The sequence below is a fragment of the Tympanuchus pallidicinctus genome, unplaced genomic scaffold, assembly GCF_026119805.1.
Source record: "Tympanuchus pallidicinctus isolate F22 unplaced genomic scaffold, pur_lepc_1.0 scaffold31, whole genome shotgun sequence".
Classification (NCBI taxonomy): Eukaryota; Metazoa; Chordata; class Aves; order Galliformes; family Phasianidae; genus Tympanuchus; species Tympanuchus pallidicinctus.
In genome coordinates, this window is record NW_026294749.1 from 1,251,167 (window position 1) to 1,274,566 (window position 23,400).

A 23,400-nucleotide genomic window follows, 5' to 3' on the forward strand; every position below is an offset into this window, starting at 1 on the left:
TGCCCTGCTCATGCTCTAAGTCAGTCCTGTTCCTTTCTACAGCTCCACTCCGACATGGACAGAGGAGATGGTTCCATCAAATACATCCTCTCAGGAGAGGGAGCTGGCATCGTGTTTACAATTGATGATACCACGGGGGACATTCATGCTATTCAGAGACTGGACAGAGAAGAAAGGTCACAGTATACCCTGCGAGCACAGGCTCTGGACAGACGAACAGGCCGGCCGATGGAACCGGAGTCTGAGTTCATCATCAAAATCCAAGACATCAATGACAATGAGCCCAAGTTCCTGGATGGACCTTATGTGGCCTCTGTTCCAGAAATGTCACCTGTGGGTAAGGCAGATTTTGTGGTTAGAGACAGTCTCCAAAACATCAGTTCCTTGACTCTTTGGACTCTGTGTTTGCTCCTCATAAAAGCTGCAGGGCAGGAGATCTTCCTCAGGGGTGCCTGGGTGCTGCAGGAGGAATGTAGGCTTTGCACCACCATCAGATGGGCACCTCTGAAAGGAAAAATGTGAAAGGGAAATGGAGAGCTGAAGAACGGTGTAATTTGAGCATGCTACCTGCAGACAACTAGAAGTAATGTGGTGCTGCTTCTCCCCTGCCCTCAGATGGTAGTATAAGTAATGACCATTAGACATTCATTACCAGCCAGGAAATTATGGTTACAGAAACCAATGCAAGTTCAAACTGAGAGCTGAAATGATGTCCAGAAGCCCTTGAAATTGCGTAGACACAATGACAATTTTTAGCAACTTTCCACCATCTAATCCTGTATGCCTGCACTGAAAGCTGTTCAGTCAATCCCAAAGATCCAGTACTGTTTGCTCTGCACTTCTAGAAAGTGAGATCATGCCAAAGACAGTCATTATTGCAGTGTAGCCAGAGGGCAAATAGCATCCTTCTTATCTACACATCAAGATAAACCATTATCCCATTATCATGTGACAATTCTAATAGTCACATTAAGTACTCTTTTTTACTGGATTTTTTTCTTTCTTTTGGAGAGGTATGTTACTTTTTGGCTCAGTAGCACTATTTCTGAAATAATACCAAATAAATCATTTCCTGAAGTTACAGATGTGTTCAACTCCTCATTCTTCAAGATAATGTTGGCATAAGGCTGGAAACAAGTACCAATTCAAAAATTCCTTTCAGAAATGACGTTACTTAATGTTAGCAGGTAGCTTGAATTCATATTTATTTTCCAGTGTGTATCTAGTAATACTGGATTTGTTTCTAACACAAAACATTATGTAGAAGGCTAAATGCATTCATAAAGGCATTGTCTGACATTTTAAGGAGTCAAAACTCATATATTTCAAGCAGTTATGTCTCACCTTCTCCTTCGTCTTGATAAATTACATCACCTACATGCCATTATTAGCTTCAGAGGATGCAGACCTTGAAAACTGACTGAAGGAAAAGCATCTGTACAGAGCCCAAAAGGTACTTCTGCAGGGTGTAATCTGTAGTCCATACAATGTAAATTGCAGGGCTACAGAGAGGTTATCTGAGAGATGCATCCCTTCATGCTCAGAATTTGTGAACAATTTCCATTCCTTAGTCAACATATAGCACCCATGGACCTCCTGCAGTAATCTGTGATTTATTCTATAGATGTTATTTGAACTGATTTCAGATAACATTTTAAAGCAAGAAAGGGGGAAAAGAAACAAGTAGCATGTTACTAATAACTCCCTGCAGACCACCACAAAATGCTGTTAGGTCAGCAGTTCTGCACCCGTGCTCCATAGAGTTCTTACTCTTTTATATCTTCTTAAAGATGCTTAATGAATTTATGCCTATTAATTCCTTTAGTGCTATTGAAATACAAATGTGAGCAATAAATACAAACACCACCAGAACCAAATGTAGAGATTTTGTGTGGGAAAACTTGTCAAACATTTTGATATGAACTGTGTACTTTTATCCCACACAGTCTACGTAATTTTTTAATTTATTTATTTATTTTTTGTCAGGCACCTCTGTAATTCAGGTGACAGCAACAGATGCTGATGACCCAACCTATGGGAACAGCGCAAGAGTTGTGTACAGCATTCTCCAAGGACAGCCATATTTCTCTGTGGACTCTCGGACAGGTATGTTATTTCATTTGGGAATAAGTCAGTGTGAAAAATAAAAGAAAAAAAAATTAAGAAGAAAGAAGAAGAGGTACGTCATGACTGGACGCAGAAACTGGACAGCACAGCAGTGTGAGGTGGTTAAGGCAAGAATGTGGTGATGAGCTCCAGAAGAAGGACTCTGCAGCAGTATGTTCATCTGAGCGACCATATTCTGCTGTTAAGGAAAGGGGCTTGTTTGATGCTGTAAATATCTTTGTTAGCTTCTATCACTGCAATGATGTCTTCAGCAGATCTAGTAGATAACCAGAACTGGAAAGTGCAAGTTGAAGCATGTAGTTATGTGGAGTAGTTTTACCTAAGGGTATTCTTGTTAATAACCTTAAATTTATCTCCAAGACAGTCTCTCTGTCTTGCTTGTTTTCTCTCTCTTTTTCTGTATATACCTAAGGATTATATCCAAAGGAGGAATCTGACAGGTTTTGACAGTTTCTAAAGGGCATCTGTAGTGCTAAGGTCAGAAACTCATAAGACGATAGTCTCTGCTGAGCCTTAGGGGACAAAGTAGAAAAAAAAAATCACTTTGTAATCCATTACTGAAAGTTAGCAATTTCTGGTTAGCAGGTGTATTATCCAAAGACAATATGCAAACCAGCTCTATGCTATTCAATTAAAGCAGTAACATTTGTTACTGCTTTATAACATCAGGTTATCAAACATAGAAAAATAAGGGCATAGTCATCATTTTTGTTAAGTACTGAATGATTTCTAGGAAAGCAAAGAGGTAACATTCTGCCTCAGATCCAGTATTGATTTAACAGCTGGAGTGCAACTTAGGCTGCAGAAAAGTCTTTTTAGTCCAAAACCATGTACTTGATTGCTTTTTAGCAGAAAAGATCCTCTTCCTCCATTTAGAAATTTCCCAGTCACTTAGACCTGGATCTCTAGACATGAGATCCAGAGCAACCTCTGTGCAACGTTCAGGGTGCACACACTTGTCGTCCAGACACTTGTCATCCAGAAACTATTTTTTCCACATCACAGGTACAGGACTCTAACCAATTTCTCCAATGCAAACCTGCCTGCAGGATTTGATAACCAACAAAATGTGATTGCCCGTCTCATGTTCTTCAAAAGCAGAGATAGAGCATAAGCAATCACCAGTTCCTTTGTAGTGATGCCTGATGATTAAAGCACCTAGGAGTGTGCATGCCATTTCAATGCACTCCTCTGGCAGCAGCCCTTGGGGTCCCTATCCCTCATCTCCCAACATGGCCTTGCTCAAGAACACTGCTCCTGCCCTGTTCTGTCATTTACCTCATGTATTTTGCATTAACCTAGATGCAAAGCAATTCAAAGAAAGGCCAAGAGCCTCTGTCCTTTTTCACAGAATAACAGAATCACAGAATCTTAGGGATTGGAAGGGACCTCCAGAGATCAAGTCCTACCCCCCCTGCCAAAGCAGGTTCCCTATAGCAGGTCTCACAAGTAGGTGTCCAGATGGGTCTTAAATATCTCCAGAGAAGGAGAATCCACAACCTCCCTGGGCAGCCTGTTCCAGTGAACAAAGTTTCCAGAGGACTTTCACAGCCTGTTCATGATCAAATTCCCCTAAAAGGTTAAAGATGTGGATTTAAATCCCATCAGGCAGTAGGCAAAGGTCCCTGATTCTCTCATATCCTGTGAAACTAGTTGGCTGTTATGGAACAGAAATGACATCATCTCTGCTCTTTACTATTTTTTAAGAGCCATGTCCAAGTTGCTAAAAGCAATAGTGCCAGTACCTGATTTTGGAGAATCTGAGGATCTGAGTCCTTCCTATAGCCATAGAGAAGGCTTAAGGTTCATCACCATCCTCAGCATTCCTTGGCCAACCAATTGCGTGCAGCAGCAGGAGGAGGTGCGTGGCTGCTCCTCCAAACATTACACAGCGAGGTTGTGTATCCAGGCGGAGGGGCCCTGTAGAACCTGTGTTTTCCTTTTTTTGTAAAAACCGAATCAATTATGTGCTGGGCGTTCCCAGAAAAGCCAAACCTTTTGGAGGAAGGGGGACCTGGGAGCTGGGAGCAGAGGGCATGTGTGAATCTGAATGGCTTTGAGGGTTGGTGTGCTGGACCACAGACCACAAATGCAGGTGCTGATTTCTTCTTTAGATTTAGCTCACTCTCTCTCAAGGACAAGACAGGAGGAGGAATTCTCAGCAAAATATTTGCTTGTAGAGAAAATACATTCCAAAATGCTATGCATTTTCATCTTGTTTCTATTACTGAGGAGTTGAGGAGTTGCTCAACTTTGCAGGATGAGACTCTTTAAGGACTCCAGGCAGCAAAATTAAAATAGTGCACTGTGAATTGCCTGGTCCTGGTCACTATTTCTTTCCTTTTACATTCAGTGATAATTGCCAATGCAATATCTTTTTACTGCATTTTTATTAAACCCATACATTGCTCGCCTGCTAAAAATAAAGACTAAAGGAGATCACTGCAGCTGGCAGTGCCCTGATGCAAGCACCCTGCATGCTGCTCTGTGCAGACAAGGTGGGTGCCTGGGGCTGAGGGGGCCGTGTGGAGGGACACCCTGAATGTGTTCCAGAGTGCAGCCATGGCTTTGGGTGCCGCAGTGTCCGGCAACGCGTCCTGCCCCAGCCGGCTGCTTGCAACCTTCATAAGAGAAGAGCTGCTGCCACCTCACGTCCACTCGCAGTAGTGTCACCCGAGGAGGGCGACGGCCAACCTCCCCTCCCTTCTCCCCCCAGCCTTCCCATAGAATTAAGGACATTTCAGTAGGAAAAGACCTTCAAGGTCAAACTATAGTTGCCCCAGGCCTAGGTGTCTACTGGACTTCAGTCAGTTCGTCCCAAGGACTCTGTGCAGGAGGACAGCCTGGAAACCTCTGTATTTTTTCTCTGATCCCATTACTTCTATCTTTTATGCAGAGTTTTTTTAGCCTGAGTACAGCCATAATTCAGCGTAGCGCGCTGTGTTCCCACAGTCCTTATCCAGCTGCTGTAGAAGGCAGCGCTTTAATTTTGAATGGACAGCCTGCCCCACATCTGATGCGTTTTAACCGGGCTCCTTTAAAATTCATGCCTTCTGTTGACCTAGATTTAATTTGGGTGAGTTTTACTGTGCCAACAAAGGTGAGACTGAGTGCAGAGTCTTGTCTGATGCTTTGTGTAGAGAGCACACTGCAGAAGCAGGACCACCCTGCCTCATTTGTGCACTAACTGCTGTCTCCTTTGTTCCCCAAACCACTTCCCCTTTCAATCTCACAGGCTTAATTAGGACAGCTCTGATGAACATGGACAGAGAAGCAAAAGAGTATTACGAAGTGATTGTCCAGGCCAAGGATATGGGCGGACAGCTGGGAGGATTAGCTGGAACAACCACAGTCAACATCACGCTCTCTGATGTCAATGACAACCCACCCAGATTTCCACAGAGTGAGTATCCACCCTGTCAAGATGGCAAAAAGGGCAGCGCCGCATGACTGCTGTCTGGTCCCATTCCAGCTATTTGTAAACTTGGTGTGGCAATAACGAGAGATGAGCATGATTTCAGATCAAAGGAGGAACTTTCCTTCAGAAAAATACCAAATCGAAGCTTCCAATAGTTTGTCTTTCAGTAAAGGTTCCTGTCTGCCAAAATCATCAAAAGCATCCTGCTTTTCACAGGGTAGAAAATTAATTTACAGGACAACATTTAAAGAAAGAAAGAAGGAGAGCTATTCCAAGGCTGCTCATGGCCGTTGCCTTTGGCTGCTAATAGCTGCCCTGGTTCTCTCCTAGTCCTATCTCCAAAAGGCTGTCTGTCAGATCAGGGCCATGTGGCAGTTCTGGAAGTTGGAAGACAATTCATTCAACACCGCGGCCAGCCCACTGCAGGGAGCGTCTGGTCGCTGAGCTGTCGGCGTCACACAGGCTGTCCCACAGGCTGTTCTCTAGTAAAGATTCCCTTAAACCTCAGCAGTATACAGCTAAACAATGAGCAACGCAACAGCAACAGTCAATGGAATCTGAAAGCAGACTTCCACTCTTAGCAGAAACACTGCTTCGTCTTTACAAAGTCTTAAAGCAAGATTTGCAGTTTTTTGCTCTTTTGTGTGTGTGTGTGTGTTAATTATTCTAGGTCAAATTTACCTACTATATTGCATTTTAAAATCAGACATAAAAATTCAGATCTGTTTGTACTAAATCTTCCAAAGGACCTACGATACATTTCTATTTTTTAAAAAAAGTCAATTTTCTAGAGGCATAGATCAGTTCTCAAGCTATTTTAGTTTTGCCGTTTTTCTTATCTGGATGAGGAACAAAAGCTCCTGCGGTTCTTTTTGTTGCTCTGCTTCTTCTCCATCTGTTTCTGCATGTGGCATTGATATATCAAAACACTCCACAAAGACGAGCAAGAAGCATCAACTTCTACTTTCCTTCTCCTTTGAGAACAACTTACTGAACACATCATCACCAATCCTGTTTGGAAAATGGCATGAATTGTAACTTTGATATCAAAGCCTAGATTAAGGAAAATGAGAACAAATCAAACCCTACCCTTGGTGTTAGTCTGCCTTGTAAAGCACAATAATTGGACAGAGAAAGTGCAGCAAGGATGGTTTGGACATGAAGTAGGATGGCAGAACTGTATTTTATAAAAAGCATTTATATTTTTTAACCATGTAGTTTTAAAATGCATACTTCTAAAATCGCAGTTATTTCTTTAGCTGCTAAGCAAATTAGTGATGTGCTAAATGTGCTCAAGGCCAGGTTTGTAGAGAGAGGCGGTGCATTTGAGTAGAGCAACTGTTAAATTTGGGAGAAGGAACAGTCAAGCTTCTGAGCTCTCAAAGCACTGCACAAGTTTGTGGAGACTTGGTGAAGGATTCGTGGTGCTCAGCATTTGTGTGCTTATTCCAGTTGTATGTCTTTCCCACTATGTTTCATATCCTGCTATAGATAATAGCTGCACCACCACCTGTGCTAATTGCTCAATTTTTTCCATCTGAAGTTCCTGTTTTTGATTTTATTGCTATTTTGAACAGAACCCTGTGAGCAAACCTGTTGGTAAGACAAACACCTGCATCAAACATCCCCTGGCAACTCAGTCTGGCTGTGGTCCGTTAAAGGCGATCACACTGTGCTGTGTCCACTCTGGGAAAGGTCGTATTGATTCCCATCAAACTAGGGGTATTATGGCCCATCTTGAGGCACCTTTTGAATTAGCATGCAGTTTCTGGCTCCTTTTCACAGCTTGTTGTTCTGTTTCTCCCTGCTTCTTGTGGCAGAGCACTACCAGATGAGTGTGCTGGAGTCTGCTCCTGTCAGCTCCACCGTGGGCCGTGTGGTTGCTAAAGACCTGGACGAAGGCATTAACGCAGAGATGAAATACAGCCTCGTGGATGGAGATGGGCTGGATGTCTTTGATATTAATACTGATCCTAATTACCAAGTTGGCATCATAACTGTGAGAAAGGTAGTAAAGTTTCCTTTTTGTAGTAATTTATAGCTAGTGGTCCTGGTTACACTTTATGTGTGCAGTATTCCCCTATGTGTGTAGTAACTTGGCTCCCGTTGTGTGGCAGTAGCCCCTTTCCTGCTATAAAACAGCATTTCTTTAACATTCATTGCTAAAATATGAAAGCAGATCACATTCCTAGGAGCAGCCTTTCAAAAGCAGGGACAGTGCTAGCATAAACATGTCTTTTCCCACCAAAGGAATATTCAGATTCGCTATTTATCTATTTAAATATTCTCTGTAGCTTAATTATCCTACAATGCAAGAAATTAGATCAATATTTGCATTTGAACTATACACATTTTTCACTCCGGTGTCCCACAAACAATAATAAAGCATGCCTTAGAATTATTTATAAACCAATAAAACCAAGGCAGTGGTTTTTTTTTAATTGCTGCTTGAAGATCCATAAATGCTAATTAGGTTGGAAGAAGCTGTTTCTAAAATGGCAGCTGTGAAGCTGCTAGTGCTCGGTTCCGCAGGCTATAGAGAACGGAGTAGACCTTTCTGCTTAGACTCCCTGCTACAGGATATTTATTCTACAATCTTACATAAGTGCAAGAAGTACTTCTAGGTTACGAAATTGTAACCATATTTCTGAGTAAGTGTATGTCTGGTGTACTAATAAGAGAATATATACTCCCTTTAAATAGCCTGGGACAAAAATGTATGCTAAAATGGAAGTACACCTGGGATTGATTTGACCCTGTAAGTCTCTGTGCCCTACAGCAAAGCATTTAAGCATGTATTTATGGTCACTTCTCTCCAACTCTTATTTATGTGCACTAAGCCCTAAAGTTAAGTGTGTGCTTAAATGCTTTCCTAGAACAAAATAAATGTTATAAAAACCTTACTGGAATTTTTCACTTATTTATTGATGAAATAAAGTAGTTTATGTGGAGTACATATGTCAATTAGTGTGACTTCGCTTATCCTAAATACAGCTTTACTAGATGTTAATTTGAACCAGAAGCAGTTATAAAAAGTTTATGACATCAATCATATTGGATATGTACCGACATCACACTGCTCAATCCATCCACTGTATATAAATGTCTCTAGAATGTGATCTATACCTGGCACTGTTTGAAATGTTGCAGTCATCAATAGCCAAACATTGGGAAGTCGTCCTTTGGAGCTGTGCAACCAAAACCAAAAATTGTCATGCAATTGGTATTGTTAGAAAATAATATCACAGTAAGGGGAAAGAGGGAGAGAGAATTTCTAACATCAGAATGAATTCTTTGAAAAAAAAGGCATCTCTCCTCTCAGCTGTGTGCTCAGCAGGAGGCAGCCTTCTTGCCCTCCTCACGCAGTCACGTTGGAAAGAGGTTAGAATGCATCCAAAGCAAAAGGTACATGGAAGGCTCAGAAGTCTAAGCCACAGCAATGAAGGAGGCCAAAGCAAACTGAGGTGGTCTGAGCCCAGAATGTGGTGGCCTGCCACGGCTTTAATTTTTCTTTTTTGTTGTTCCTAACTTGAGCACCCTAGGCAAATATTTCCTAACATAGTTGGATTTTATAGCTTTTAAGTCTTTCTGTGATTTGAGTGCTCTTTTTATAACAGCCTTTTGGTTTATGTGCAGTATTTCTCACATAGTCTTCTTCATGTGAGAATCCAGGAGATAGAATGGCCTTCTTCCTGATACACATTCAGGCAGCTTTGCATTGCACACTTCTTGCCAGATGGACAATAACTATTGCTTTATTGTGTGAATATATTTATTGCTATTTTACGATGCATTAATACACAATTGGTAGAGCATAATGACTCCATACTAATGGGTAATATATTTGTACATCTACTTGAATTCTTGCTGACAAGTGCTATGTCTGCCGTGTCCACTGATTCACCAGGAGAATTAAGTGCAGCAGAAGTAAGTTTTGGATCATCTGCTTGTGCCTCCATTTTCTTGTCCAGCTCATTGCCCTATCTAGTCATATATCTTCAAAGTGAAAGAGCTGAAAGGAAAAAGCAAAGGTTTTGGATGAGAACAAGAATGGTCTTACTAGAGACTGAACTGAGAGTGCATGGTATTCCACATACAGCATTCCAATTTGTACAAATGCAGCCACACGTTTTGAAAGCCATCCCTGTACCAAAAATGATATCCCACTGTGCAACCCTGAGAATGGGGACATTTCTTCCCTGGTACAAAGTCTGTCCTGCTTAGAAAGTCTGTGTTAAGTAGATCCAGTTGTGCTGGCTTTCAACATTAATGCTCCCTGAAATGCAGAAATAAAGGGCTGTGATCATTTAATCCCTGTATGATTGCTTGTAACTTGTGACTTGTGCTTGGAAAAATATGGTTGTGTCCTCTGAAAATTGCACTTAATCTGGTGAAAAAGTTCCATGCAGTCATTCTTGTCATGTTTTCTCTTATTGGGATTGGTAAATTGCACATTAAATATGAAATTGTCCATTTAAATCCAAGCAGGTTTTAGAGAAGCTCCATTTAATTCAGGATCTGTGAAAAGGAGCACAGAGGGAAATTAAAGATTTATTTATTGAAAATTTCAGTGTCAGAGTCTATTATTTCCATACCCTGGATCCCCAAGTAAATAACTTTATCTAGAAAGGAAATCAAGTTCACGCAAGTACTAACAGATAAAACTCATCTCTTCTTATGCATGCTCTGGGACCTCCTCGTCATGACTGCCACCAGGGCCCATTTCTGAGGAACCAGCTCCTCACATCTTTGCCTGTTTTCAGGTGCTTCCAAACTACCTGTTTCTGCCTGTTTTTTTTTTCATTTCTGTTTTTTTCCCAGACTAGAATGAAAATGTGAATCACAATACCAGGGTGGTGCAGCCACTCTTGTTTTCATTATAGCAAGAAGAATGAAAGAATGCACATTTTAAAGTGACTGCAGTATGAATACATATTGCAAACTGACTTTTTTCAGTTCAACTGTCAAAAATAATTAAAAACAAGATGCAGGCATTGCCACTGCCGGTACAGCTGTCACTCAGCGCTCTGTTTCCACCTGCAAATATTAATCTTTATTACCCTTGTGAATAAAGCTCATTGTAGAGATTTATTGTTTACAATAAGAATTAGCTTATGTGAGAGGGCATCTTCTGAAGATTAAAATGTGGACTAAATCATGTGATAAATCATGTGATATCATAGCCTAATCATAGATACGATTTTTCTCATTAGCCTTTAAGCTTTGAGAGCAAGAAAAGCTACACCTTGAAAGTCGAAGGTGCCAACTCCCACCTGGAGATGCGCTTCCTGAACCTGGGTCCTTTCCGAGACACCACCACTGTCCACATCAGCGTGGAGGATGTGGATGAGCCTCCTGTTTTCGAGCCCAGTTTTTACTTTGTGGAGGTGCCTGAGGATGTGGAGATTGGGGCCACCATACAGATCATTTCTGCCAAGGACCCGGATGTGACCAACAATTCAATCAGGTCTGTATTTTCTTCTTGTGTCCCCCAGGAGTGTTTCCTGATACCTCTGGTTGATGGACTGGCGATGGGCTGATGCAGGACAGGTGGGAGGGACTCCTTCCAACCTGTTAAAGTCATCAGTGAGTTTAATCAAACAGGATCTCACACTACAAGGGGCCTGGTTACAACTGGCAAAACAAAGCAGGAGCTCACCCTTGCTTTTTCTGTGGCACACATAGCTAGCATTGCCATGAACTGGTCAAGGCAAGCCCTGACAGCGTAAATTAAAAACAAACTCCAGACCTTTGTGCTTTTGCTGGCACAGTCTGACAACAAAACTGACTGCATTGCTGAGAATCTGCTGTAGGACTGAAGGGAAAGTAATGAGCTCACTTCTCTCTTCCCATTCTGTTTCATAACCATTGCTATTTGCAACCTGTCTTTGTCAACAGCTCAAGTGCACAGCTACATTTGGAGTAGTTTGAACGCATACTAATAAGCACGCATGAGCCACTGAATTATATAGTGTTTGGTCAAAGCTGCAGAGCTAAATGTACCTGTAAGGAGTTATGGAAGGTAAAAGGTGTATTTACAGCCCTGGGAGCTGCAGAGCTACAACTCAGAAAGGAGCCATAAGGGCAGCTTTGTGTGATAGCAGTACTGTTTTCCATGGTTGCTGCTGAACCAGCCCAATTTATCAGAGAAGACTGATTTTTTCTGAGGCCAACCCACATACTGGTTTTCACTGCCTGCAGAAGCTCCAGGTGTTTGCAAGTTACTAATCCCAGCAGGTCAGCTGCTCCTCTCACCTGCAAAGTGCTTTGGGTGCTGACCCTGAACCTGTGTTTGGATTCTGAATAGTCTGCACTCAGCTATCTGTACTCAGTAACTGGGAAATACTGGAAAGAGTCATAGCACTGAGAGTCTTCAGAGAAAGGGAAGTCTATATGAGCAACTCTATGGGCTTCAGCTGAGAGATGCAAGCAGACACAAAGACTGTTTTTCTTGATGTGTTACTGCTGTAATTAAGTTTTTCATCTCTTCTACTTAATATACCCACTTTTTCTACCTACATTATAAAGCTATCCTACTTCTCATGACATTGTTTCAAATTACTGAGTAAAACTAAACTGCTATACTGTCTGCAGCACAGCTTCATTACCCTAAACTTTTTTTCTGCCTGCATCTATTTTGCTGATTGCAGTCTAGCATTATCCAGACACTGCAGCACAAACAGCATTGTGCTAATCTGCTTTAAATAGTATTGAAATAATTCTGTGGAGTATTGGCAGTGTTCGTTGTTATTTCTAATAAGTTTTCTTTCAGTTTTCTTGAGAGCTTTCCAGTGGCTGCCTGTGATGAAAAAGCACTCTAGAAAGCACAGAAGGCATTGCCAAGGATATTTAAAAACATGTTACACACTTTAAAGATTCCTCTATAACTTTTTTCTGTCCCACCTTTCTTCTTCCTTTCCTTCCCGTCTTCCTCCCTTCCCACTTTCCTTCCTTTTTCTTTCCTTTTTCTTTCTTCCTCCACACCTTGTACATACAAATGTGAATGACTGAGATAGAGAAAAAAAAAAAAGAATAAGTACTATTTGAATAGCACTTGTAATGCTAACTAAAATGCAAATGTCAAGTATTGCTTCTCCTACTCCATGCCTCTAATGTGGTTTCCTCCATCCACACCAACTCTGTGTTGTATCAATCTGGCTATGTTTTGGGCTTGCACAAATTTCACTTTGCACAGGGTAAAACAAAATAAGAGGATCCCAGATACCTATCTCATTACATAAGATGGAATATGTCTGAAATTAAAATTGAGACCTGACACGTCCTTTGGCCGTTTTGTCAATTACAGGAGTCAGGTCATATCTCAGCAGCGCTCCGGACCCCCACACTGTAAACTTCCAATTGCTAGAAGTACACCATGATTCATTGTCAGGGAATTTAGGAAGATTACCTCCAGAGTACAATAGAAATGAGTGTGTAGGAGCAGGCCTTATTAACGAGACAACATACATGCAGAATCCAGGCTAAGACTCCACCTGTGCTTCTTGACACCAGTGATTAATACTGCACCACTAATCACAAGGCCGTATTCAATTTCATATACTCATTGGCCTTAAACTGTCAGAGGGAAATTCTTTTTATAGTCTCATGCAAAAATAATTATTATAGCAAAATATAGCAACCCTCGTACATATTTCCCAAATAAATCAAATTCCTCAGAAATTTCTTTATTTAAGAAGAGGTAGAAAGAATTGGAAGTGAAAGGGAAGCAAGCCTGCCTTTCCACCCTATTTCATTCTTCTGAAACAGCATAACCTAACGGTACTTTATATCCCAGCTTAATGCATCACTATATAAAGATCGGGCTGGCATTCTCATTCCAGTGAATGCACTTACGCTGAAAGGAGAAAATTCAGACAGCAAGCCCTGCTCAGCATCTGTTATGACTAATGCTTTCAATTCCCATCAACTTGGAAGAAAGAACCAAGAGAGAAGAAGTCCAGGCTCTGTTCAAGTCTGTGGCATTTGCATAAACACATGGGTAGCTTTTGCCAGAGGATCTCTTACCATGTTAACATAATTAGCTAGGAAGGTGACTGGTACGAACTGGTGGTAAGAGTATTTGAAGCACATAATTGAGTATGTTACACACCCTGCAAACGTGTCTTTGCCTCCAATTTTGTCATCTGCTGAAGGAAAACTTGATGACTGATGGGAAAACGTGACATCACCCCTTGCAAGGACGTGGCTCTGTCAGTAGGGCAGTTCAGGGTTCAAATGGAGTTAATTCCACTGGAAGGAAGAGAGAATGTAAAAGCGAGAGCAAGCGAATGGTTCCTCCTCGTCAGCCCAAGTGCCCAGTGAGGGAGTTGGTGTGAAGTCATTTTCAAACAGTCTGAACTGTGCCCAAGGGAAAGGTATAATTATTTTGCTTAGAAAAAGAGCTTGCACTCCTCACTGACAGATTTTCTCTGTAAAGCAGATGTTCCCATACCGAGCTGTGTCTTGCTTTGAGGCTGCTTCCTCTAAATCTTCCTGTCCTCTATCTCCATCCCAGCAGTTCTCGCTGTTACGTGCCATTAGCCATGCGAACTACTCATTTTTCAAGTGTCTTGCTCTGTACCTATACAAGTCACTGGAGCACACAGCTGAGTTGTGGATTTGCTATATAGGATTCCTAGTATTCCCACTGCTGGAGTACTTTGTTGAACATAGAATCACAGAATCATTTGAGTTGGAAGGGACCCTTAAAGTCCATCCAGTCCAACTCCCCTGGAGTGAACAGGAACACCTACAGCGAGATCAGAGCTCCCTCCAGCCTGACCTAAATGTTTCTAGGGACAGGGCATCTACCACCTCTCTGGGCAACCTGTGTCCATTCTTATTGCAAGAAAAAAAACCTTACTCCTTACATCCAATCTAAATTTCCTTTCCTCTAGTTTGAGATCACTGTCCTGTCACACAGCAGACCCTGCTAAAGAATCTGTCCCCTTCTTTCTTATAGCTCCATTTTAGACATTGAAAGGCTGCTATCATGTCTCACAGGAGTTACAAAATGCTTTCAATGTATACTCTTGCAGGTACTCGATTGACAGGAGCAGTGATCCAGGGAGGTTCTTCTATGTTGACATCACTTCAGGAGCACTGATGACTGCAAGACCTCTGGACCGGGAGGATGTTTCCTGGCACAACATCACAGTGCTGGCTATGGAGCTGAGTAAGGAGAATGCAGACTGTGCACAGATTAAAGAGATATAATAGACAAAGCAGGCTGAAAGACCAGGATTCAGTAATTCATAGGATCTTATGTATTGAAGGGGAAGTGATATTGAGTTACTTCCCAGATACCAGCAAGCCAGCACCATATTTTATTAATTTCTTATGCTCCTTTTCACAAGGTGGTGGGAGAAGTGGAGGCTGGCATTTAAACGCAGAGTGCATTTTTTTCTTTTCATTAGTATTCTAGGGATTTATTTAAAACTCTTCCTGAAATATGTCTCTGTGAAAGCTCTGTTTCTCCAGAATGACTGGGCAGGTGCAAAGGCTGTGCAGCTGCCAGAACTGCCAGTCCTACCTGGGAAGACTGCACAGCGCAGGGACTGGCAGGCAGCAATGATTCTTTACTATTAGGTTGCTTCTGGAAATCTGCTCTGGGCCAGTAGCAAGTGAGTGGCACCACCATCTGCTCTCTGCACGGATGATTTGTGGAGGGTGCTGTGGGATCCTCTTGTATGAAAACCTCACAGCAACTGCAACTTAATAGACTCTCAGGTTTTACAATGAACTAAAACTCATCTCAGGATTCACCCCTACCAAGGCTGTGAGAACAAGGAGATGCTGATCATTTCATAGCAACACAATGAAAAATGGTACTCAGTTCACAATACTTACAAATGTGAGCTTTGTAAAGAAACTTACAATATATGAGCAAATAAAATAAAGAGTTCACCCAATCTTCACCTGAAATCTCTTTGTTCCACACAGTTTTTGGTCAGGATTTCAGTTCGTTGGCAGAGGAGCAGCAGTCTTCCAGAAGCTTGCTGCCAAAAGCTGAGCGATTCCTCATCTTTGAGGAAGCTTCTGTTACATCCAGGCTGCACCAGGGATGTGGGGCAGTTTGAAAGGAAACAAATTGAGAAGCTGTCCCAAACCCAACCAATCAACTTAAAGTTAGCAGGGAGAATATTTCACAAGAGTCAGGAGGAAATCTTCCACACATTTGCATGCTGAAACAGCCTACAAGGCCTTCCTGTTGCATTTTTAGTAGTGAGAGCGGCTGGTGACATGGTGGGATCTCAGCCCATCTGTTTCAATGCTAGCTTTATTTTCAGCCACTGATGGTCATCACAGTTCCGTGTAGATGCACACTGCCATGGAAGTCCTTAGAAGCCACCCCTGTAGCCGCACTGCAAAGCGAGAGCAGTCTGATGATGTCTTTCTTCCTTTGACTCACCCTCCCTGCCTCCTCTGCCAGTTTTGCACTGTACTTGTGCAGCACAATATTTTAACTTAGCTTCAGGAATGCCGCAGTTGTGCACTCCTAAAGCTTCTTGTTTCAGAAGTCAGGTGAATATTATTGAGTATAAATGCACACACTCTTGTGACAGGTGTGTGAGCGAGATGTGTATGGGTATGCGGAAAGCCAAAGGTTGAAATTATATATCAGAAAGAAACAGTATAGTTCAAGAGTATTATCCCATTGACATGATGTAAAACACATTATGGATTCGGCACACTGAACTTGCAAGAAAATTCCAGAGTATGAGAAAATTATTGTTTATATGAACACATCATTTTATGCTATAAAGTGAGATATATTTGGAGATCTATGCATGACACTTTATGGCTCAGACAAGATTACTTTTAAAGAAATTTCTGGATTTTTGCTCCCTTTCTTACCTCCTAATTATGATTTTCTTTTTCTCCTTCCTCTTAGAGTTTCATTTTATCTTTTAATGAGGGGAAAAAGTTGTTCTGGGGCAGAAAAACACAGTAAAATAAAACGTACTCTGTGGATACTGAGTTTGGAAACTGTGAAGAGATGTGAAATGATGTCTGAATATACTGGGCAAAAAGAGCTAATGAACCAGTGGACAGAAATATCACAAATGATGTCATCCAGAATGTGAAATTTTCATTGCAATTTTAAGCCTCAGTGAAAGCTTTTCTGTACCATTTCATGTGTTATTGCATTTTAACCCCCTTTACAAAGTAGCAAAAAAAACTTGCCACAATATTTTTATGTTCAAGGAATATAAATTCTGAGGAGAAAGATACCTGAAATGCAGAAGTACTGTTTCCAACAAGCTCCAAGTAAAAAGCCTGTCCTTAAAAACAGCCTCAGCATAACTCATGCTACTGGTATAGAGGCTCAACAAGCAGCATTTCCTAGCCAAAGCTGTGACTGCAGGGCACTGTCTAAAACTTTTACTATAGAAATAGTCCCCTTTGACTGAACTGAGTTGAAGCCTTTTGTATCTAAAGGAATTTGAAAATGATGTGACCAGATGGAAAGCCAGGATAGATAGTGTAGCATTTGCTGCTTCACTCTGAGTCATACAACAAGCAAGTGACCGCAGTCTCTGATGAAAAAAAAAAGTAATTTAATGGGAATCAATAGTAAAAAGGCTGCTGTAGCTCATCAGCAGAGTGGGGAGCTAGCCCTTTCCCTTGCCACATTTTGCCTTTCCTCATATTGTCCCCCCTCCTTCCAGACAACCCCTCACAGGTGGGCAGTGTCTCCGTCACGGTGAAAGTCCTGGATGTGAACGACAATGCGCCAGAGTTTGCCAGGTTCTACGAAGCTTTTGTTTGTGAAAATGCCAAAGCAGGACAGGTGAGAAATGCTGGGGATACTGGGGGCTGTCAGGAGGCAAGACTGTGAGAAAGCCCATCAGACAGGATGAGTGCAAAGAACAGATCTTGCCTAACCGAACATTGTACCTGAGCTCTCGTGAGCAGTTGCCTGCGCTGCTTTCTAAGGGCAAGCACATCACAATGATGTGTGCATCATATAGAACACCATTTTCTCTCCAACAGTGGTTTCCAAACCTACTGCACAGTACATTTCACTGCTGAAATAAAGCCTGCCCTTGGGCAGGTGCCAGCAGGCAAGCAGCCAGTGTGTCCTGTAGCAGCAATAGAGGACAAGTGTTATAAGAAATGCCACGGAGTCAGTTCAGCCTATGTATGACCAGCAAGGCTTACTTGTAAAAGACCCTATTTATAAGAGCCTTAATCACCTCGACTTATGGGAGCTGGACACAATATGCTGCATCGACTTCAAAGGGTGGCAAACTGAGTCCATTCTGCTGTGAACTGGAGATTACAGAGAATCATAGTTAAAACAGGATTCCCAGTTCTGCACACTGTGAACCCACATCTCCAAGCAAACAGTAATACCAATTTGCTTCAGCCCTTTCCAAAGCCCCTTGAACATGGTCTGCCCGTATCACACATGGACAGGAGCTCACACTCGCTGTTGGTACTGCAATTTGTGCTGCTGATTGCTGGTGGGATGCAACCTGCTGTTTCACTGCCACAGTGGGGACCTGTGTCTCTAAATGCATGGCTGACAAGCATAGTGTAAGCACACAGATGCACAACTGATTATTTATGAAGAAAAAATTACAGTAGCAATATCACTGCTCATTCAGTTGGGCTCCTCCCAGCTTGCTGTGAAGCAGAATGAAGTAGTTATTCACTGCTGGAGCAACCAGCTCACTAAAAGTCATATACAGGATAATTTCATCCTACTAACTTAATAAAGAACATAAGGAATAAAAATCATTGCCTAGACATTTTGCAGGTTTTGAAAGGACTGTCAGGTTGGATATTAGGAAAACTTCTTTTCCAGAAGAGGGATAAGACACTGGCACAGGCTGCCCAGGGAGATGATGGAGTCATTGCCCTGGAGGTGTTCAAGAAACATGTGGATGTATCACTGAGGAACAGGGCATGGTGGGGTAGGTTAGTAGTTGGATTAAATGATCTTAGTGGTCTTTGCCAACCTTAATAGTTCTATGATTTTAAACCTCTGTAAGTGAGTTGACAAACCTCTTCTTGGATTTATTACTGTCTTAGTTTCTTTCCTTTGCTTTATTTGTTGCTCATACAAAGCATCCACGCGGTTGCATTTTCTCTTTGTTTTCCACTGACTTTTTGGAAGAGCTTAACGATAAAAGGAACCAACCTCAAGTATTTTTCTACCTGCAAAATGAAGCGGAAAATATGTATGGGCTTTCTTACAAACTCTCTAAAGCACGTGTATTTTCTGAACGCCCTGGGTTCTCAAAAGGAAAGGTATGACAAAAGATAGACACATGGGGGAAAAGTGTTATTTGAACCAAATTATCTCCTCCTTCGTTTAAAAGTGATTTGCAGAGTGATAGCGAAATAAAATGAAACCTGCAAGGCAGTTTTATCCCAGGTTGCTTATATTTACATATATAAATTTTATATATTGTATTTATTGTTTATTTGTTTACGTGAGACATATTTAGCTTCTCACCTGCTTCTGCTTTGTTCTCGTATTGTGCAGCTGATCCAGACAGTGAGCGCCATTGACCGGGATGACCCACAGGAGGGTCAGCACTTCTACTACAGCCTGGCTCCAGAGGCAGCCAACAACCCCAACTTTACTCTGAGGGACAATCAAGGTAATCAGAGCAGACGTGGACAGTTAGCTACTCTAATTTCTAATGTCCGAGTTGGGCTCGAGAGTTTGTGCCTTACAGTGTGTGATAAGACTGCCATTTCAGATAATACTAAGTGACACCTGCTCCTTAAAGGCAATGGTAAAATGACATATTTCTTAATACATTTGAAGGTTATATGATATTTTCCTCTCTATAAGTATTCTCTAGTAATAGGCCCCCCTTTTCTTCTTAGAGGAAATGTGTCACTGTTTTGTGCAAATTTGGGTCTTGTGGTCAGGCTGCAGGCATCTTGGATTACTAGGGTGGAAATTGCATTCGTTGAAAAGGAGATGCTTAAAGGTAGGCTAGAAACTCAAATGAGGATACAAATCTGAAGGGAATTACATTGCTCTTTTTTGTACTCTTCTTGTTTTCTTCCGGGCACTGAAATGGAAGTTTCTCATATTGTTCCCATCTTTTTCCCCAAGCACTTTTTTTTCTTCCTCTATGCATGCCCTCATTTATTGCCTAGGAAAGGCAGGGAGGTGGGGGAGAGATGCCAGGCCTTAGGGAATAATTTGAAATGCAGCTAAATGTCTATGTAAAAGGTTTCAGCAGAAACTGAAATACCAGTGGGGAGACTCGTGGCAAAGGGCTGGCATTTGTGTATCCTCACCAGTGGAATTCACTTATTTTAGGGAAGTTTTGGTGGTTTTGGAGCCTGAAGGAAAGCTCTGTTGTGAGCATGCGTTCATACGACTCTAGCTGATAGAGGACCTTTGTGGGCAAATGGGTGCAGAAGTGAAGTCTACAGCTGCCTTCAGCAGAAAAGAAAGATGACTTTGAATAATCCAGTGCAGAGCACCAAAAGTTGATGTGGTGTCAGTAGGAGCGTGTAAAGTACTACAAACCAGCAAGGAATTCTATTAGAAAAGGGAATACAGGCACCTGCAGCATCCGTGACCTGTTTCCAGGCATAGTGCTGATCCTACTCCCACATGAGCACACATGCCTACTTGTCACACTTGTTTCCATATGCCCCCATCTATGCCTCTTGCAGGCATGTGAAAGAGTAACCTAATGGCTAATAAACAAACTTCTTCCATCACTAACCAAATATATCTTAAATGATGCTACTTGCAGAGCCTTGAGTTCTCCTTCACAGCATGCTAGTGCTTTTACAGCCCAAAAGCATTTTATCCTCTAGAGTCCCCGAAGACTCACCACACAATTTCTTGCGTTTTTATCTCTCATTCTCTGTCTCTTTTTTTTTTTTTAACTTTTGAACATATATTGCCAAAATAAATTAGAAGATAAAACACAACCATTGCTAAAACATTTGGCAGTCTAGGCTCATTCTGTCCTGAAGGCATTGTTCTAAAAAAGGAAACACATAATTCCCACCATCAGATGCATTTTTTCTGTCTAAGGCCATACATGCTGTAATTTATAGTGACAGCAGTGACTGAATGGCCATGCCTTCTGCTTTCTGCAAAATACCAGTTTTCCAGGGCTACATATCATGAGAAGCATAGGGTACTGTTGGTTACAAATCTGAAATAAAAATGTGAAGTATCATACCACTGACTATTTGAAATATACACATTAAGGGTTAATTTACTGCCTTGGCAATTTGGAGTGCAGTAGTTGTTTCAGTACCAATAATTTATATTTTCATCTAGGGACCACTAAGTACTACATACATTATAAGATTTAGTCACCAAAGGCAAAGATATACTGCATGCCCCAGGATGGAAAGACAAGGAATGGAACCTGCCTTGCTCGTTGCAGCCTCTGTGTCTAACCATGAGACAGCAACGCTTTCCTGGCTGTGGGAAGACACTGTTCAGATCAGCAGCTGTGCGAATTACTTGGTTGTGCCATACAGTAGTAAGAAAAACTGCGAGACGCGAAGCCATCTTCACAGCAATGAAAACTTGAGTAACAAACAGATCACAGTTCGCATTCTGATGAGCTGCTTTACATATTTCTTTGACCCTTGTTATTACAGTCTCTGAGAACTACTTTAGGCTATTCATTCTCCCCCTAGCTTTGGCAGCTAGAGAAATCCTATTGTCTTCACTTTGTAGACAGGGATCTGGGGTGAGCAGAAATTAATCTACTTACATGCCTGGTTCCCTTTGAGTCTGGTAAAATCAGTGGGCAATAGACTTGCAAGTATCTGCAAAAATTAGGGCCTGAATTACTTCTCAAGGACATATAGGAAATATGTGATGAAGCAAAGAACTAAGCTGAGTTCTCCCTTCTCTTTTGTTAGTGTTAGAGGGTATCAGTGGGCTGTCTTTGTCCCACTTCTAAATCTGGGTAAGATAGTGCTGGGAAAGGTTTGGTAAAAGAGGCTTGCTGTGAGACTGGGATGAGCAACAAAATAAGCTTACCAAATATCCAGACTAAACTTTGAGCTGGTCTCCTCTTGGCTTTTGTCTGCTGCCCTCCATTTGAGGGTAACAGGAATTAATGAAGAGAGTAGTCAATTGGATGGGTGCAGGCATTGGTGTCATACCACCATCAGGACCATCAGTGGAAGTCCCTGAAAGTCCTCTCTCTTGCATTTCAATTAAAATGTCAGGGAGGAGAGGTTCTAAGTCTTGTTCTCACAAGCACACCAGTCAGAATGGCCAGAAGGATAGTTCTCACGTTCGCACCAATCTCAGGGGTGCAGGATCACACATTGTGCTCTACAGTGCCTCTGCTCAGTGTGGTAGCTAACTGAATATCATCAGTAATCTACAAGACAGCAATGCTGTACTGGAAGCTGGATGCAAAAGTACTGTGCATTCTTATTGTGCTTTTAAAATTAATTTATTTTTAATATAATAAGGCTATCGTGTTCACCCAGGCCTTGTTGTGTCGATGGCTAGGACTTAGCAGATATCAAATTTGGAAGAAAATAGTGCATTCCGATTTCTGCCATGCTGCTTCACATTCTATCATGTCATTTGCAGTGCAGCAGCACATCAGATGGCGTTGGCTTCTGATGAATCACACAACAAGCTCTGGCACCAGCCTATTGCCATTGTGGTGTAACAGGTACAGTGATTCCTTAGGGATGATTTATGTAGATGCTTGTCTTGTACAGAGCAAAACAAAGCAAAAGGGCTGAAATATAATGCTGACAGACACCAAGGGAACCATATGGCCAAGAATATTTAGGACCTATGTGATAGGATCAGCACATCACAGCAAAGTTATGTACATATATAAGTATATATATACGCTTCAATATTTGATTACAGAAAATTGTTTTTTAGCTGGAAAAAAAAAATATATATACATATATATATTTATATATATTTGCACAACTTGAATCACTGCCTGTGATTTCTTCTACGGGCAAAGTATGGCCAGCTCCAGAATGATGAAGTCTTTTTCCTTCACAAAGAGCAGTTTCACATAAAATGAAGGTTTGCTGTCACCTGAGTGGAATTTATGACTTCTGTTACTGGCCAGTTTAAACAGCATGAGTCTTTCACCCAGGAAAAAGAAAGGCAACCAAACCACTGCACTGTTAAGATGACTGAAGTGCAATATAAATCCAGACGTTTTGTCATTTTCTGCCCTTTGGGTTGCTTTTTCTCATGCCACAACAGGCCAAATAATGAAAAGATGTGGTATTGATAGCTGAGAAGGATGTATTGAAGGGCACATAGCCTGAAGAAGAAGTGAAAGCACTTGTGTGTGTCCCAGGAGAGAAAGGAGAGTGGAGCTCACAGTGGGGAGCCCTTGTTCAGGAGCTGTAGTGGCTGTAGGATGCTGATCTCTGCTGGGTCTTAGGACATGATGCTGAAAATATGTCTGCATCTGTCACACCTGCTGCACTTGTTCAGAGCAGCACAGCCTATTGAAGGATGGTAAAATCAGCAAAAGCTGAAACATCATCCATTTTAAGCAACCTGGGGGATTTCATCCTGCATCTGGTGCTATTTGGTTGTTCTTCTCAAAGCCCCAGCTCTTGGGATCCCATGATTTAAGGAGATGCTACAGTTTTGTTACTTACATACAGGCACAGGTGCGCTTCAGTATTTTACACTTTCAGAGCAAAAGCTTGAAATGTCATGGATATATAAGGCATAAAAGATCCTGAGATTGCTTTTAAAAACTATGGAAACTGAGGTTGTTTTTATAACTGTGGAGCCTGACTCTCAGTACTTGCATACACCAGTGCTGCCTGCTGTTGAGAGCTTCGCAGCACAAAATATGGAACTTGCAGCATAGTTTAAGTCTGGTAGGGAAGCATAA

General features: G+C 41.8%; 1 protein-coding gene across 3 annotated transcripts in view; it reads left to right on the forward strand.

Moving 5' to 3' along the window:
* The window catches only part of CDH20 (cadherin 20), a 209,483-nt gene that overhangs the window by 181,054 nt on the left and 5,029 nt on the right, over nt 1-23,400 (forward strand). For all 3 annotated transcript variants that reach the window (XM_052697946.1, XM_052697945.1, XM_052697944.1), the window contains exons 3-10: nt 43-337; nt 1,987-2,106; nt 5,363-5,530; nt 7,366-7,553; nt 10,759-11,012; nt 14,584-14,720; nt 17,218-17,339; nt 19,044-19,161. In XM_052697946.1, coding sequence (XP_052553906.1) covers nt 43-337; nt 1,987-2,106; nt 5,363-5,530; nt 7,366-7,553; nt 10,759-11,012; nt 14,584-14,720; nt 17,218-17,339; nt 19,044-19,161 — 1,402 coding nt within the window. The remainder of the gene's footprint in view (nt 1-42; nt 338-1,986; nt 2,107-5,362; nt 5,531-7,365; nt 7,554-10,758; nt 11,013-14,583; nt 14,721-17,217; nt 17,340-19,043; nt 19,162-23,400) is intronic.